This window comes from Aspergillus thermomutatus (genome assembly GCF_002237265.1).
Source record: "Aspergillus thermomutatus strain HMR AF 39 chromosome Unknown NODE_1, whole genome shotgun sequence".
Lineage (NCBI taxonomy): Eukaryota > Fungi > Ascomycota > Eurotiomycetes > Eurotiales > Aspergillaceae > Aspergillus > Aspergillus thermomutatus.
Window position 1 is genome coordinate 47,737 of NW_020798048.1, and position 17,689 is coordinate 65,425.

Below are 17,689 nucleotides of genomic sequence, written 5' to 3' on the forward strand. Positions count from 1 at the left end.
TCATGTTGTTGTTTGTTGCATGGTTCAATGATAGATGGAAGTTAGTGCACCAATTGATAGGTTTGTAGCCTGCAACATAGGTACTTTGAGAAGGGACTACGCGCCGGTCAGATATGATGCGATGCAAAGGCAGTTTACCCAAGGAGGAAGCCTATCATGACGAAAGAACTATGGATACGCTTCTACGATGCGGCAGAAAGCCTTAAGCTGATCCGAGTCCAAAATGCAGGTGGAAATGGCATAAGTCTAGAAATCTCAGTACGATTAGATTCAAGATCTGGGTATAAAGTCATGCAGGTGGACTGTATCAACCGTCCCACCCATACAATGTGCCTCATCCAGAGGCATTCATGATAACACTCTTCTCGTGCTGTCAAGCCATCTAGGCCTTTTCGATCCGTTCCACTCTCTCTAAGCTCGTGTTCTCGTCGCTGTTGCTTCCGGTTTCCTTGTGAGCGTGGCTCAACACGCTTGCACGGCGCACGGCGTCGTCCTCCACATCATCCAGCGTGAGCAAAAGCTCGCCCTTCTTACCATACATGTGAGGCTCCTCTCTAGCGACGCGGACCACAGAAAAGACGCTCTTGGTCTTTCGGAAAATACGGTCCATCTCCTCCAGAGACCGTCTGGTAGTCTCAGGGTAGAAGAAGTAGACCACGGGAAAGATGGCCGCGTTGCTGTCATTGGTTAGCGCTTGCACTGAAAACGAAAAAGGAAGTAGGCTTACATGACGGCAAAAATAATGTAGGTCCGCCATTGGATGTTCTCGAATGCAACCGGAGTAATCATGACGACCATAAAGTTGAAAATCCAGTTCGAGGACGTAGCCAAGGCATTGGCCGGGGCACGAATCTTCAGTGGGACAATCTCGGCAGGGTACAGCCAGGTCATACCCAACCAACCAATGGCGAAGAAGGTGTTGAACACGAAGAGGAAGACGGCACAAGCGACTTTGGATGCGTCGGTGCCGAGACTGGCAGTGACGGCCAGGATTACCATGGAAATCGACATACCGGCGGCGCCAAACAACATCAGGGAACGACGACCAAACTGCTCAATGGTAAACACAGCGATCCAGGAAGCAATGAAGTATTCGGTTCCGTTGCAAGCGGCAATCAGCCGGGACTTGATCATGGTCATGCCCAGCTGCTGCTCCAGCACAACAGGAATGTAATATGTGATCAGGTTGATTCCGGAAATCTGCTGGAACATCTGGTTGACGTAGGCAAGCAGGGTACGATGGAAGTGGCGATCCTCAGTCATGGTGAACATGTCGCGGAACGAACCCTTGCTCATCTCCAGGACGGTAGCCTTGATAGCGGTGAATTCGGTCTCGACAAAAGTTTCATCTGCCTCTTTGCCCAGCAAAGCGTTCAGAACCTGCCTTGCTTCATCCTCGCGGCCCTTGAGAACAAGCCAGCGGGGTGATTCGGGAAGCCACATGACGAAAACCAGGATAATAGCTGCAAAGAAGATCTGGAAGGCCAAGGGGAAACGCCAGGCCACTTCATTGGGGTCCGCAAAAAGCAGACCAAAATCAATCCAGTAACTGATGGTAATGCCGCAAGTGATCATGGCACCCTCGATCATGACCAATTGACCGCGGCGGTTGGACTTGCAGCATTCTGATTGCCATGTGGGCACTGTCGAAGTGTTCATACCATTACCTGGTCATCTGCATTAGCATGTGGGTCGGGTCTTCTTGAGTCGTTGACGATGCCTGTACTGGCAGCCGAACTCACCAAAACCAGTAACCAAACGACCGACGATCAACTGAGGAAGATGGTAGGATGTACACTGCAAGATCGCCCCAACCACCATGATCAAGGAACCGAGGAAGATTGTCTTGCGGCGACCCAGCCAATTACCCACCCAGATTGTGGGAATCGAGCCGGCGAAACATCCCAAGTTATAGGCAGCAACAACGATACCTGAGCGAGATGTAAGCGAGATTGCGAGAAACACAGGCCAGTCAAGACATGGAATTGACACCCACCTTGGCGCGTAGACTGCGCGCTTCGTTGAGACGGGCTCAAGCTTTCAAAATAAGGGCCGGTAAGGGCAATTGTGGGAAAATATTTGATGAATGAATCCAAGGTTAAAAGGCCACCAGTGACACCTTGATCGTACCTAGTCGAAAAGAGTCAGTTATCGCCAGCGGATCTGAGTGGTTGCATTATTGGAGCACAAATATCAGAGAAGATAGATACATCCCAAACTTACCCAAACAGCAGAAAGTCCATACCGGCAATGATTCCGATAGCCAGCTGGAGCTTTTGGCCTTGAAGGCCCAAATACCGATTGGTTCCCATCCTGCGCAATACGCTGTGTGCCTCTATACTTCAGTGAATGCTATACAAGATCCGGAGGAAGAAACGAGACTGCTTGAAAGGGAAGCGTAGGGAAGCCCCAGAGCAGACAGACTCATGTGATGGAAACGGAAGTCCGGGACTGATTTGAAAAAGAGGGAAAAGAGAAAGAAGAATTTGGAGAAAAGAGATCAGCGTTGCACGAGGGAAGCGGATGGGGCTTTTAAAAGAGAGGGTTATTATAATAATAAACGGCAAGAGCCAATGATCATTATCATCATGACTAGGATCCTGGTCAGAAAAGAAGAGCTCAAAGGTCAAGCAGTCAGAGAGAACTTAAGGCAGGTACTTTGCCCAAAGCAGCAATGAACGGGAAATGCATCCCAACTGGCGGCATGATTTGGTATCACAGACGACCAACAGGCAAATCAGCGAATACCATCTTCGAGGAGATTGGATCGGGAGGGTGGAAAAGAACTCCACCATCTCCGGATCGAGCGAGGCAACGAATTTCCCCATCATCTCATAAGTCTCTCCAGCTTCTCCCCCTGGATAATCTACCGGCGATTGGCTCGTCCATTGCATGGGGTATGGGGGGTTGTATACAAGTTCCCCACTTCGACCCCGACCCCGACGGGAGAAATCAGAAATGACGATGATGGTACTCCGTGGAACCAGTCTCGATAAGACGTCTGTGTGGCTTGACTGATCGGCGGGGGGCTGAACGGTGTGAGATTTAGATTTTAGCATATTATTAATTGACAACATTTGATGTCTTCCACCCAAGCCCCTAAGAACTATGCCGTCATGGCGTGGGTTTGGTCCTCTTACCGCAGACGTCCATGCGCTAACCTGTTTGGGCAACCCGAGGAAGACTGGACTGGCTGTGCTTACAGAAGTGCTGCACTGGAGGCGAGACTGTTCCCGCGGTCGGAAAAAAGCGATTTCTTTTGATCTTCCGTGGTTTTCATATTCAATTTTACATAAGATTCCATGATGGAGGATGGAACGAATGTTTACTCAAAATGTACTTATCCCTCGCGTCAATGAAGCTCGTGATTGCTCGCGTGGTCCTTCGCGTGGTTGTCACTCGGGTTCTCTTCTCAGTCTTGTAGATGGGGACGAAAGGCCGTACTACTACGCAATCACACATGAGCTCGGTTCAAGTGACTTGATTATTCATGAATCTGGGGTTGTTGGAGTCTTGGAGACCCAGATTTCAGTGCAGGTGAGCAAACAGACAGTAGATGAAGGGCTACTGATGTAGTCCATAGACTGTCTATGTAGAGACGAAGGAATCCTTCATTGCGCATCATGGCAGCGGAGAATGAACTACATACGTAGGATCTCGAGATGCTGGCCTATGGGTCTTTATTAGGTGTAATACATGATGTACATCACACCCTTGCCATTATGAATACGGAGTAGACAATGGAGAATAGCAGCCCCAACTCCCAGGCCCAAGGCCGGAACCACGGGCCGGATAAACCCAGTCCGGGATGCCCACCGGCCAGTATCGGCCCACACCCAAGACCGGGACAACCCCCAAAGACTACAAAAGCAAAGAAAAAGAAAGCCATGCATTGCAGAGAAATGCTTCAAAAGTCTATGCTCCAGGGCAAGAAAAGGATGGTTGACACAACTCTTAGTAGACCTCTGTGTGTGCTTATTTATTTTGTGTCCCGACTCCTGGAGAGTAGAAATGCATCGGTCCACTTCCCCAGGTCGCTTGTCTCCCCTCATTTTCATTTCCGGTGGACCACTGCAACTTGGACCAACTCGTCTGGAGAACGCGAATAGTAGTTGACTATCTACCCTCCATCGGAGTCCACCACCATGAATCCTCGAGGCTCAAGCACTTGACCGGACTGAAACGTGCACAGCCGCTCCACCGTCTGCATCGCTCTGATTGACTCGTTAAGGCGTTGTCGATGGCATGTTGAGGGTTGATGTCGCACCGTTGCTACTACTGACTGTTTGCCTGCGCTCTGAGACCTACCGGAACTGCCTATTCGGGCGATCCCGGCCTAATCGTAGTCATACCATTTCGCTTCGTTTCGCTTCGCTGTCGATAATTGACAAATTTATGATAAGGTATGCATTTTAGATTTTTATTGCTGTCTGAGTCCTGTCATGCTTGCCATTGACTGCGTCTTTGCCGTCCGCGAGGGACTGACCTTACTCCATGTGAATGAGCTCAAACTTTTTGTAGCTCTTGGTCTCTGACTTCCAACCTCTCATACTTCCAGTTCTTACAATCCTGATATTAAGTACAGAGTGTAAACACCGCAGTCGATAAACAAGTCAGGTCATTGTCCTCGTCACTTTCACTCTCACTCATCCGTCAAGTCATCCACTCTCAATTCTCGTCTACTACCTAATGGTATGGAAGTGGTGTATTCCATAACGGAGAGTGATAGATTTTAACATCCCTGATGACGGCAGTGGCTCAAGTGTTCAACCTCTACGTTACAAACCTACACCCTCGGGACTTAAGCTCCCGTATTCGATCCACGATACGTCGACGCCACACCTTCCAGCCGGAAATCCTCCAAGACCCTGATCTCGTTGAATCTGAGTTACCAGTTACCACATACGGAGTATATGTCCCGTATACAATGGAAGGGACATCTCCGGAAATTCAGCCTCAAACCATAAAAATACTCACTGAAGAAGACTTGGGCAGTGCGAGCATTCAGTATTGGCCGCGTGGAGCGAGGAATCCTCGACCCCTTGCATATCGCGTTGCAGGCCATAGAAGTGGACTAGTAGTCATACTCGTACTCATACCGTTAACCCAGCTCCACGTGTCTCCTGTCTCCTGTCTCTGTCGGTGTACGGAGTACATGTGTGCAGCGTGGCATATACCCAGCATGTCGATCACTACTCCCAGGAATCAATTTTGTTGGATTGCGACTGGAATATCTACTGGGGGTAAAATGTTGTTCTTTGGAGTAGATAGACGTCTTTGGGTTTCGGAGTACCAGTATGCATGGATATTCGGGTTAGCGAGACCAGTCAGCCATTTTTTTTATATTGTCCGTGATGGCTTTGGTACAGACACCAGTTTTGGGTGCATCTGCACTACTGGAGCAGCCAGGCCGAAGATGCAGGTCTGAGCTCTTACGTAGGACTACAAATCCAGCTACAGAGTCAGGCCAGATCATCTACATGCTACACCGAAGTCATTTCATATCAAGTCGTAATTCATCATATCCGGAGATCAACAGACGAAAGGCTGCCGTCCGTCAACTACATCACAAACAGTCAACAGTCAATGCGAGCCCTCTGTCCGATTGCACCCCGAATGTCTCCTTTCAGATCTGGTTTAGAAATCATCCGGGCCCGCCCGGTTGACGCTTGGACAGCCAGCGACGGCAGGAAAGGCAGGAGCTAGCAGTGGCATCAAGGTTGGACCGGAAGTGGCCAAAGCGGCCGAGCAGACAACATCCAAGGACGATCATAACGCTTGCGCATGACATCGGATCCAGACATTGTCATTCTTCAACCGAACGGCAGACACCACCAGCATCCATTACTACTCCATGCGCCATGATATCTACCATCCACTACCACCTGCCGACCAATCGCCCGCTCCGGTATCTCCATCGGTGTTTTCGTTGCTGACGGGAGCTTCGGTATTCCAACCATCGCCGGCGGCGTTGTCTTGGATGTCGTTTTTGTCCTGACCGAAACTCTCACTGGCAGCCTGGGGGCAGCGCTTGACGGTGTGGCCCACTGTTACATTGGTCAGCATATGACCATTATGTCTGGCATCCCTTGGCAGATCACTCACTTTCACCACAATTGTTGCACTTGACCTTGGACCAGTCCTTCTTTTGAGGGCAGTCACGACTGAAGTGTCCAACTAAATCTCATCTGTTAGCCTTTGAGCACGAAAATTTGCCATGGATCAGGTATTTCAGTGCATCTGATCGCTCTAGCCGATCATCTCTGGAATGGCATGTTACCTTCGTCACAGTTACGGCAGGTCACGGTCGACACATCGCGAGGTTTGTCACAATCTCTCGCAATGTGGTCCTCGGATCTATTGCAGTTAGAATGTCGACCGATAACAACAGCTACGTTCTCCGAGACTTACCCGCAGTTGCGGCAGGTTCTCGGGGCAGGGGCCTGAGGACAATCCTTCGCAAAGTGGCCGACTGCAGTTTATGAGTATATGCACATGTGGTGTCAATGGCATCCAACTTACCCTCATTGCAGCGCTTGCATTCAACACCCTCAGCAGAGCGGGGATTGGGACAATCGGCTGCCTTGTGCTCCGGGGATCTGTTCAAGTCAATGTCAAGCCTCGGAAAAAGAGAGAGGTAGTATGACATACCCGCAGTTACGACAGGCAAACTTGTTGACACGAGGCTCAGTGCAGTCACGAGCACGATGTCCACTGGCACTGCAATTAACACATTTGACCTCGACGCGCTCAACCAGAGCACGCTCTTCCTTGCAACCACGAGCAGTGTGACCCATTTCTGCCATTCTTTAGCATTATTCCCAAGAGCAATGACATTCAAGGAGGGAAAGTTCCTGCTTACCACCACAGTTACCGCACTTGGGAATCTGTCTATCGTAAGGGAAGCCAGCGTCCTCAAGCCGCTCAAGGTTCTCTTCAGGGTCGGCGGGCCAGCGTTCCTTGAGATTCGCGCGCTGCGGTTTAGAGTTGAAGTAGAATGCAACGACATACTTGCAGTTCAACTTGCCCTGGAGGTTGATCAAGCTGATGCTGTCGCCGACTGGTTTCTCCTGCAGTGATAGCCACCATCAGTATTTCTTAAAAAACATATGACGTCAAAAGAGCTTTCGAACGAACCATGGCAATAAGGTAAATGTTGAAATTCTCCTCACGCATTTTCTTCTCAATGTCCACAAAAGTGGCCTGAGGGACTGCCTTGGAATAGACCTTGAGGCCCTGTAGAGTTGTCAGCCATCAACCGTTGTGTTGAGGAGTACATTGACCTACCTCACGGAAGTCCTCCAGGTCTCTCTCGTCACTAGCCTTCTTGAGGGCAGCCCAGGCCTCCTCGGGAAGCTTGTCGGGGATATCGTTCAGATCGAATTTGCGATTCTCGGTGCACTCCATGGTCTTGTGGCCTGGAGCATCATTTTGTCAGCAACCGTTATCTATCTGCGCAAGGCCACGCATATACCTTCGCTCTGGCAGTTCTTGCACACATCAGGGGGTCTATCAGGACACTCCGCAGCGGGGTGACCCTCCTTGTCGCAGATACGGCAAGGACCCTTGAACACACGCGGCTTGGTGCACTCTGCCTTGGAATGACTATGCAGCATTAGCATTGACAATTGACTTGTAGCCTAGAATTACTTACCCCTCCTCGCCACAATTAAAGCAAGCCATAGCCTTGCGAGGTTCAGGACATTCACGCGCAAAGTGACCATCACCTCCACAACTGGACCTTGTCAGCAGCAGAAACCTCGTAGAGCTTGCCAAGGGAGGAAGACACATACTTGCGACACTTGTTGTCATTGCCTCCTTCTCCAGCGCCAGAGGTAGGGTCGAACTGATCACCAGACTGATCACCGCCCCATTTGCCCTCGCCGAAATCTCCAGCAGGGGCGGAGCCATTTGGGTTGACGTTCTCGTCAGCAAAACCTGCTAAGCAAGAAAATGAGTATAGGCGTGTCTTGATATCATATCCTTGCCGGTACCGGGATGAGACTCCCCGGAACAGAGCAGGACTGCCAACACATCTGCCACTGCTGGAAAGAAATTTGGGGACGTACGTACCTGCGCCGTTATTTTCATTCCAGCCGCTTGCTTCGCCGGAATTCCAGCCATCTGCCTCGCCGGAGTTCCAGCCAGACATTTTCTGTTGGTTTACGCTCGAAACTATATGAGAAGGAGGTTAGACGGTGTCGTCAAAGTTTTGCTTCGCAACATATGCTTTTGAGAAGATTGAATCAGATGTCTCTCTTGAGAAAGAAAAGGAAAAAGGTAATGCTCTGAAAGGAAATTTCCAGAAACACACAGGACTTGTTCAACGGGCGACGATGGGAAAATATCCCGGCAGTCTTGATTTGATCCAGAAGGCATAGTGAAAAGACTTACCTTTACACGACTCTTCTTGCAGATTTAATAGAAGGAACCGGATTAAGCAAAGAGGTAAGTAAGTAGAAAGGAAAGGTAAGGAAGATGGATGAAGGATAGAGAAAGTGGAAAGGGAGGAAGAAGGATAGGTGAGCTCGAGGAGCAACAAACAAACAACAACAACACCACCACCTCAGGCTTCGTTTGTCTCCTGAAAAAAATCTTCCACAGACGATCAATATTCACAAGAAACGACTTGACTCCAGTCCTCAAGCTGTTGCCTGCCTGTGTCCTCAGGCCAACAACAGAGCTACATGGATTCTGTGCAGACGCTGATGAACTTGCAGTCTGATTTCTATAGTTCGAATATCCAATTTTCTATAGTCTCCTTTGTATCATGTAGCATTTTGCGAATCCTCATGCTATATAGCTTCATTCCTTCTCAGACTGTCTTTGTTTAATAGCAATTAATATATCATCAGCTACTGATAGCCTTAAGGGTACTCTCAAGTACTATATTCTCACATTAGTTCAGTATCATGACTTAGACAATTCTACTATAAGAGCAGACTCATTCTAGAAGTCGCGAGATAATCATAGATGTACATGACATTAGAGCCTGAATTCCTGAGATAACTAGGCAAATTCTCGCGAGTAATGATAAGAACAACTTCAAGATTGAGATGAGTAAAAGTACATAAGAGTCATCAGCTCCTGCTCCAGAATCATCGTGCCAGCAATCGAATGTTCTTTCTCATGACCCTTTGCAAAGACAAAGTTGATGATCAAGTTGAGCTGTAAGTAGTGTGCCTGGTCTGGCATCACTGTCAAGCTTGATCATTGCCTGCCGCCCATTCTTCAGCCAAAAACTTGACACTCTGCTTCATTCTTCCGTTCTCTTCAGCTAGAGCGTTGAGGCGGCTGATATGCCCAAGGCAGTGTTCGCAATCCGTATTGGTTGCTCCATTTGCCGAATCGAGAGCACCTTGGTTCTTCTTCTTGCTCATCTGTTCGAGTTTCTTGACCTGATCGGCTTGTTTCGCAATAGCTTCTTCCAGATTTCCGTTTCTGACCTTGAGCTCTCCAATCTCCTTTTTCCATTCGGCTTCCTTCTTTTCTTTTTCTGCAATGAAGTCCTTTAGCTCCTCTAACTCCTTCAGAAGATTCGCATTGTTCTCTTCCAGCTGCGTGGCACGGGCATGTTCGTTCGGATAATCTCTCATGGCAAAAGCTGCCTGCATCAGCAGGTGTGAACCCTGCTCCATGGACAGGTATCCGTTGTTTCCAGCTTCCATAGGAGCAGTGGTGGCGTCAGGAGGAGGAGAAGGTGGACGAGGAGCCATTTGCTGTTCAGGCTTCGATGGCGAATGTCCGTTGGTAGTGGGATGTGTCTTTTGTGCAGAATGACGATTGATTGAAGGTGATAAGCTTGGACGAGTGCTCTGCACCGGTGACGCGATTCCAGATGATGCGTTAGTTCTGTTTGTTTCTGTCGCTTTCTCAGGAGAGCGAGAACTTGGAAGCGTTGGGTGAGGAGACGAGACGGATGCAGTTTTAGCAGGTCTGCGAGATTTTTTCACTTTCTGCACTGGGCGAGGGTCAGGGCTAGCGGGGGTTGTGCTGAGTGAATTGCGTGCCCTGCCTTGAGCAGTGGAGTGGAGCTTTGCAATCTTGGATGGCCTCCTCAAGGTTGTAGAAGCCGAGCCCTCGCTAGTAATATCATTCGGCTGCTTGCGAGGCGTACTGCGAAGCTGACGAGCAGTAGGTGAGCGGGCCATGTCACCTTTATAGTTAATGTCCCCCCCTTCTGACTCGCTAGGGCAGTACGGCGGGTCATGATCATTGTTGGCTGCGACATCCCCAGTCTTGGCTTGCTTTCTGGGGCGCGTCTCGTCGTCTTCTTCGACGTCAAGCGAACGTTTGTTCTCTCTACTGACCTGGGTAGTGTTGGTTGTTTCGTCGTGATTGGTCGCCTGGTCATCATCAGGTATCGCTTCGTCGTGATTGTTCGCCTAATCAACATGAGGTATGTTAGCATGAAGCTCTGACTATTACACGCGATATTACACATGAGATAACATACCATTTCCTCAGCGTCCCTCTCACGTTTAATTTTCCGGTCCTGTAAGTATTAGCAATGTATATATCACTTTATATCATCTCAACTTACAGACCACTGCTTGCAGAGAGCAGACGCAGTGCGACCTGGAAAAGACTACAAAAGAAATCAGCCATGATTCTTCAGATATATGAAGTATAATCATGTTACCTCAGCCACTTCCGCCCAATGCGCGTCAGGATTATTAGCCCTGATATCGAGAAGCCGGCGTTTCTCTGCCTCTGTCCAGCGAACTCTAGAGATCTTCGTATTTCTCGGCATGAGAAAGACAAAGGGCCTGAGGAAACAAAAAAAAAGGGCAAAAAATCACAGCCTGAGAAAAGGCCGTTTAACCAAGCTTTTATAACTGGGTTTGTCCTGGCAGTGAAAGATATTTTCAGCACTGGCTGCGTTTGCCTGGGTCTCAGACTCTCAGACTCTCCTAACAGGACAAAAAGACCAGGATAATTAGCTAGCGGATTGATGTGTCTTCTCTGAAAAAAAAGTGCTAGTAACCAAGAGAAACCAAATTGGGATAATGGAGAGTTGGCAAGGCTGAAACTGGAGGAAAGGATTGATATCTGAGCAGGCTGAGATTCTGTGAAAAAGTCCGTCTATGCGTGAAATAGCAGCAGACACTTGAGTATCGAGTCAGGAGAACATGAAAAGGGCAGACCAGCTTCTTTTATGCTTAACAAGGTCTATTCAACTATTGACTTGAAGTTGCTGATAATAAGAAATCATAGACAACAATAGGGGACCGTCTACTTGTCCTGATATTGCACCTCAGGACAATAAGCATTGATGAGAGAAAAGCTATCAAATCTTCTATGTTGAATGTACCACTGCAAGAGCAAAGTATGTGAAAATCAAACACAAAAATCCTATTCACAGACTGCCTCTACTTGACCAAACAACATCCCAATTGTTATATCAAGGCAACACCAACAGCTATAGAAACCAGAATAAGCAAAAAAAAAGCCGTTTATGCATCCCATCGTCCTGTTTGAGCTAGCTGCATACGCCAGGGAATCTGTTTATGTGGCACGAGGGTGTTGAAAAATCTCCTATCAAAACCGCGGCACAGTCAACCTGCATAAGGGGTGAAATCGTCTGATACTCTTTTGATTTCTGCCTAGCAATTTGACATGGTTTCTTCCAAGGCAGACATTAGTGTCAAGGATGCTTGGCTCGGATATTGTAGAATGCGATTTTCTCAGGGTTGCTTGGATTGCTTATAGGACTGTAATGGGAATGCTGAGATAGGATCTGTGAATATGCCAGAGAGTCCTGCCTCAGGCTTGATCAGATGGAGAGATATTCTAGTGAGGTCCTCTTTAGTTAGGCCTACTAGTAGTGTGTGAGACACTCCTAGTATATCAAATCTGTGTAATCCAACAACTACCGTAGGCCTGAGATATGTAAAGCCAGTGCCCTTCTAAGATCAAAGTTCCTAGGCTAGAACCTGAGTATCATTATCTTAGTCATAAACATCTCAAATATTACTGCTGGCCTTGTACTGACAGACATGTGTAATCTCTATTTCAGGAGGTGTGATACAGTCTGAAAATTCACTTAACCTCAGCTGTAGGTAGCAACATTCCCAGAAATAGCTGAAGAAATCAGCTTAGTATCTGTGTAAAAGACAAATCTATTCACATACTCAGCCATACCACATTATAACCACAGTAATCTCATAGAATCATTTGATCCTGCTTGATTGAGTATATCCTATATTTTAGTATAAGATTGTGAATAGTCATACAACACTCCTGCTATGCTGTCCCATCCCTAAGAAGGACAGAAAAGTAAAGAGAACCTCAGATGTCTGTCTCTGAAAGGAATGGCACAAAATCATACATGGCATAGATTCGATTGCATTTTACTTGAAAAGTCTGCCCAGCAGACCTCCAGCAAGGTTATTCACAATGTTGCCCCCAAACGCCCGGCTAGCGTACGTAGAAGCCTGGCTAAAGCGATCGCAACGGGAGAACGCAACCGTATTGGTGATCGTCAGCACCAAGGCAATGGCTGACATGGAATTAGCCTCTGACTCCGATCCTACAACGATTGACACCTGCACAGGGCGACTTACCCACTAGACTCAACCAAATAACACTGCTCAACCTCACAATCGCCAAAACGGCGAGTCCAATCCACAGCGCAGGCGTCACGTACAGACTGAGCCAGAAGAACCTCTTATCTGTGGCCGAGATGGTGCGGGTGGCAGGGTCGGAGGATTCAAAGACCCAGTGAGAATCGCCTGTAGCGGTGTTGACTTCGTTCCACCAGCGTAGACCGACTAATCGACGTCCGGCGATGTTCTTCAAATAGTAAAAGTCCGCGGAGAGGAGAAGGAGAGTCAGGATGAAGACGAGGACGCTGGGAATTGTGTTAGCGGAAGATACATTGGAAGCTATGAGACCGCGATGACCGGTAAGCTCCCTAAGTCCTTGGGAAACTTACAAATTCTTGATGAATAAAACACCGAATAGATACATCAACAGCGCACTGGTGCGGAAGCCCAGGAAGAACAGAAGAGTGATCGGATGGGCGCTGAGACGCCAGTTCAGCTCGCCCTGCTGTGGCTGGAGAGGTTGGTCCATGATGCCCGTGCAAAGAGTCCTCAAACTCTGGCTAAACAGGAAGATGGAACAGCTATGGAGCTCTTTCGTTTGAAACGGAGATCAGCAATTCGCAATTGCGCGATGCGTATAGATGATGCTGCGTGTCTCCTGCATACGTACACAAGGCGGTAGACGATGGCAGAATATGCTCCACGGCGGAAAAGCAAAACAAGCTGTCTTGGAGAGAAGAGAGCAGTGAATTACGGAGTACAGATCATTTTGCCATCAGAGCCTAGCTTGCATGTTTAGATGGATAGAATCATACATTGGATGACCACGGCTAGAGCAAAAACATTGATGCCAGCAAATTCCTTAGCAAGTGACGTTGATTAAACGGCCCGGTTAAGCTCAAGTCCCCGGACCCCATCTTATCTCAGACCGAGGATATAGCACAGGCTGCACAGCAATATCCTTTTCATCCTGGCATGCTCTTCAGCTGGCAACAAGTCCTTTGAAGACCTCTAAATTACTTCACATATCAACTTGATATAAGTCATATACGATCCCACACAGCAATGGCGTCGAGGAACACCCTCCGTCGCGCCCTTCTATACAGTACGTTAATCAACCTGCACAACAAGCTCTCCCCGCATACGACCGTTCGCCCCTCTTGGCGCATACGAAAAGACCGCGATCCTGAGTAACACTCCTCGCTGACCCTTGACTGATAGTTCCCGGATCTTCCCAGCGTTTCATTGACAAATCCCGCTCGTTGACGGCGGACTGCGTCGCCTACGACCTGGAAGACAGTGTGACTCCGCACAAGAAAGCGGAAGCCCGCTCGCTGGTGCGGAGAGCGCTTGACCAGCCCGCTCCCTCTGGCATCCGCGAACGCGCCATTCGCATCAACTCAGTAGATAGCGGTCTCGCATTGGCAGATCTGACCGAAGTCGTATGTGAAGTCTCAACTCCTCCAAAGTCAATAATCCAGCTAAGAAAAGAACAGCTCCAATCCCCCAACCTCAGCACCATCGTCATCCCCAAAGTCAATTCCGCCTCCGATCTCACCTTCGTTACAGATGTCATCTCCCACACGCTCTCGCAACAGCCACACTCGCAAGATGCAGCCTCACATCCCCCTATCTCACTTCTGGCTCTGGTTGAGTCGGCCAAATCCCTGACGAATCTGACCCAGATCTGCGCAGCGACACCACTTCTCCAAGGCCTGATTTTCGCTGCGGAGGATTTCGCGCTCGACCTCAGTCTTACCCGCACTCCATCTCTAACAGAATTCTTGTTTGCCCGATCCGCTATCGTGACTGCGGCTCGCGCTGCGAACCTGCCGTCTGCAATTGATCTGGTCTGTACAGCCTACAAGTCTACCAAGGGTGATGGGTCTCCACCGGCCGCTTTGGAGGAAGAATGCCGCGGAGGAAAGCAGTTGGGATTCAACGGGAAGCAGTGCATTCATCCTTCCCAGGTAGAGACGGCGCAGCGTATTTTTGGTCCGGAGCCGGCCGAGGTCGAATGGGCTGTACGAGTGACGATTGCGGATGGAAAAGCAGCCCAGGCAGGCCGCGGTGCCTGGACTCTGGATGGAAAGATGATTGACATCCCTGTCGCGGAGAAAGCACGCGCGATTGTGAAGAAGGCGGAGGTTTGCGGATTTGGTGTGGAGGAATTGCAACAAAAGTGGCAGCATCAAGAGCCCGAATGAAAATGAATTCCTCGTCTGTCGCATCTCTGTCCTTGCCGTTACTTGCAGGTTCTCAGCCGCTTTACTAGGAAGATTCATGACTGGTTTCCAACAGCTGATGACAGGATAACGCTAAGAGTGTTTGATAAATGTATCTAACTCGTATATACTTTGGAATTGAAGAAGAACCATCGCGATTGAGGTGCGATCAGGTGTGCCCATAGAGCAAGCAACAGCAAAGAACTAGTAAGCACTATGCGCTCTGCATGGGACAATAGAAGAGGAGAGGAACGAGTCTATCTCATAATCGTGATCTGCATGCGGTGAGAATATGGTGGCGTGCTTTGCTCTCCCGATGATGATGAGAAGTGCAACGGACAAATAAGGTCTGCAGATGAAATGGGTTATCCGACACTTTCAGTAAAGGTGTTGGAATTGAGAGGTCTTTAGTCATTTCCTGAGCGCAATAACGGAGGCCAGCGCATAATGTCCTTCAAGGACAAAGACACGCGATTATGAACTCTTCGACTCCAAATCTTCGCGCCTCAACAATTGAATCTTGCCCATTGTCATTACGGGTAGATTGCCATTGTTGTCATCGCCCTTCACATTCTCACCCTCTTCTAGGCTTTTGGCAAGAGTCTTGTCATAGCTGGTGGGATCGATTCCCAGGATTCCACCGACATATCCTCCCCTCTCCCCGGGCACACTAAACTCACGGAAAAGGTATTTCCATTCGTTGAGCCAAGCCTTGACAGCCTTTCCGATCTTGTCTTTGCCATTCTTCGAGTGGTGACCCGTGCCCGTGATGGCGTAGATCACTCGTCGTCCCTCACGTGCATGTTTCAGAAGGATCTTCTCTAAATATTCAATCGCCTCTTCAGGGTGCAGGCCATGAAGATCGACGTAAAGTTCTTCGGAAGACTCATCCAACCCGGCAGTAAGAAGGTGTTTGTTCCGCTCTTCATACAGTTGCCTTGCCGCTTCGCGATGGCACTTACGCATCGCTTCGTTTTCTGCCTGGCCTCGAAGAGACAAAGCTTTTGCAGCTCTAGCATCGTTCCGGTTCCAGGCTTGAGCAGCGCTAAGAGATATATTAGTTCGCGCATATTATCATGGTTACCTCAATGCCCTTACCTCTGGAGAAATTTGTTTCTCACTGTACCGTGACGGATAGCTTCCGTACGGTATTTGATATACTGTTGGTTGGCTCGGGAGCCAGTTTCAAGCCAAGGAATATTTTGCGGAGCTGGGATAGACTGCGCAGCAGCGCTGTTTTCGCGGCTTTTGGTCCCTTCCCTGCTGTTCTTGGACGTGGGTTTGCCTTTGCCAGGAGCAGGGGACGGAGACATACGGACAACATCCGCCAAAGATGTAGGCAAATTCTCTTTGACGGAACCGGTTTCTCGGTTATTGCGTTTGCCGTGTTTCTTACTAGCATTCTTTGCGCTCACTGCCGCAAGCGTGGGGAATGCATCTGGATCATCTACGGAAAGCGCGGTAGGGTTCAATTCACGATGTTGGTGACGGCTCGTTGGGCGGGAATGCGGACGAGATCCATGGCCATTGCGTTTCCCTGGGGTGAGCTGCATTGCTTGGGGAGATTTATTTCCCACAAGACCTGACAGATGAGGATACTTGCCAAAGTAGTGATTTGTCCATTGCTCCCCAGCTCCTCCTGCAGACTGTAGCGGAGGGAATGCTTCTGAGGTGTTCTCTACGTTAAATGTCGGACCGCCCTGTTGGTTGCCATCCCCCACACTGAGATTCGCGACCAGTGCTGAAGGGTCGTGGGAGAAAGGACATCCATCACCCGCAAGGCAATTGCCCATGATCCAGTACCTTTTGAAGCACGTATCAGTGTGAAGCCAATCCACCAAATACGTTTCATTTACTTACTTGCAGACATGGTTGGTGAGATCGTGGCTGAAGCGACAATCCGCACGAAGGCATTGTCCAGTAGACAGCCAATATTTACAAACAACAGGGCTTCGATTGTGGCTTGGGGACGTGGCTAATCTCGGCTGCTCCATGGTCATAGATTTGCCGACGACGACACGACCATCATCCGACTGACTGAAGCTGCCTCCACCGTGATCCTGTGAGAGCGATGCAATAGTCGCACCGAGATCGTAGCTATTTGCTTCCAGCGCAGCCTCAATCTCTTCATTGGATCTTTTATCTCCAAGCACAGTGCGCAAGATATCGTGGGGGCTCATATCGGGAACAAATTCCGGGGCAGTAGCGCTGAGGGCACCGGAGGCGCTCATTGTCCCCACAGACGAGGTGGTGCTCTGCGCATCGTCTGCAACAAGCCAATCCACATTGCTATCGTTGCCAAAGTCACTGTAAAAGTCCGATACTTGACTCTGGTCCGAGAATTCGTAAGCATTAAGGTTCGGTGAATGGGGGATAGGTTGCGCAAGTGCCAATCTTGGGGATGGTCGCGGGGAGGTGAATGGTGATACGGTCGATGAAAGAGGAGCGCGAGAAAAGCCTCCTCGTGAGCCTTGGAACCAAGATGAGCCGCCAGGGCTTGTGCCTAGATTGGAGGGAGGAGATAGGGGTGTAGAGGAGCGTGCCATCTGCCATGGGGCTGGCGAGGGCCGGCGGATCACCGTGTGACGAGGAGGGGGAGGGGAAGAGTCGGGCAGTGTGCGATTCCGATGTCGCCAAAGAACGTCGAGTACCGCATTCTCCAGCGATGGTCCCGACAATGAGGTGTTCTCCCGAAGGAAATTCTCAACTTTCTCTGCCTGTTCTTCTTCATCAAGAGCTTTGTCCTGAAGGATTTGGAGACAGCTGTCAAGGAGGTCGTCGGATATCATCCTGAGTAGATGCTTCGATGAAGCGATAGACAACTAGGTGGGAGGGAAGGAAGCGGAGCGAGGCAAGGCGACACGATAATATGACGATGAGGGGTAAATGTCGTCAAATTCTCGGACGGCGATAGGA

General features: G+C 49.3%; 4 protein-coding genes across 4 annotated transcripts; all 4 read right to left on the reverse strand.

The window, feature by feature from the left end:
- Positions 1-382: 382 nt before the first annotated feature.
- CDV56_105610 (sugar porter family MFS transporter) lies at positions 383-2,312 on the reverse strand (the record flags this gene model as incomplete). Its single annotated transcript, XM_026759229.1, has 5 exons — positions 383-677; positions 728-1,667; positions 1,743-1,931; positions 1,997-2,130; positions 2,224-2,312. The coding sequence occupies 5 exons, from the start codon at positions 2,310-2,312 to the stop codon at positions 383-385; spliced, it is 1,647 nt and encodes a 548-aa protein (XP_026619003.1).
- Positions 2,313-5,868: 3,556 nt separating this feature from the next.
- Positions 5,869-8,152, reverse strand: CDV56_106008 (putative zinc knuckle transcription factor (CnjB); the record flags this gene model as incomplete). The annotated part of the gene is made up of 12 exons (XM_026759627.1): positions 5,869-6,047; positions 6,281-6,357; positions 6,412-6,472; positions 6,523-6,599; positions 6,652-6,799; positions 6,863-7,070; positions 7,138-7,236; positions 7,288-7,418; positions 7,475-7,605; positions 7,655-7,735; positions 7,794-7,941; positions 8,074-8,152. 12 exons carry the CDS (start codon positions 8,150-8,152, stop codon positions 5,869-5,871), a joined length of 1,419 nt encoding a protein of 472 aa, XP_026619004.1.
- A 4,201-nt stretch (positions 8,153-12,353) lies between these two features.
- On the reverse strand, positions 12,354-13,077 carry TVP23 (DUF846 domain-containing protein; the record flags this gene model as incomplete). Its single annotated transcript, XM_026760039.1, has 3 exons — positions 12,354-12,502; positions 12,567-12,853; positions 12,938-13,077. The coding sequence occupies 3 exons, from the start codon at positions 13,075-13,077 to the stop codon at positions 12,354-12,356; spliced, it is 576 nt and encodes a 191-aa protein (XP_026619005.1).
- Positions 13,078-15,247: 2,170 nt separating this feature from the next.
- CDV56_106607 (CCCH zinc finger and SMR domain protein) lies at positions 15,248-17,562 on the reverse strand (the record flags this gene model as incomplete). The annotated part of the gene is made up of 3 exons (XM_026760226.1): positions 15,248-15,818; positions 15,872-16,576; positions 16,634-17,562. 3 exons carry the CDS (start codon positions 17,560-17,562, stop codon positions 15,248-15,250), a joined length of 2,205 nt encoding a protein of 734 aa, XP_026619006.1.
- Positions 17,563-17,689: the final 127 nt, after the last annotated feature.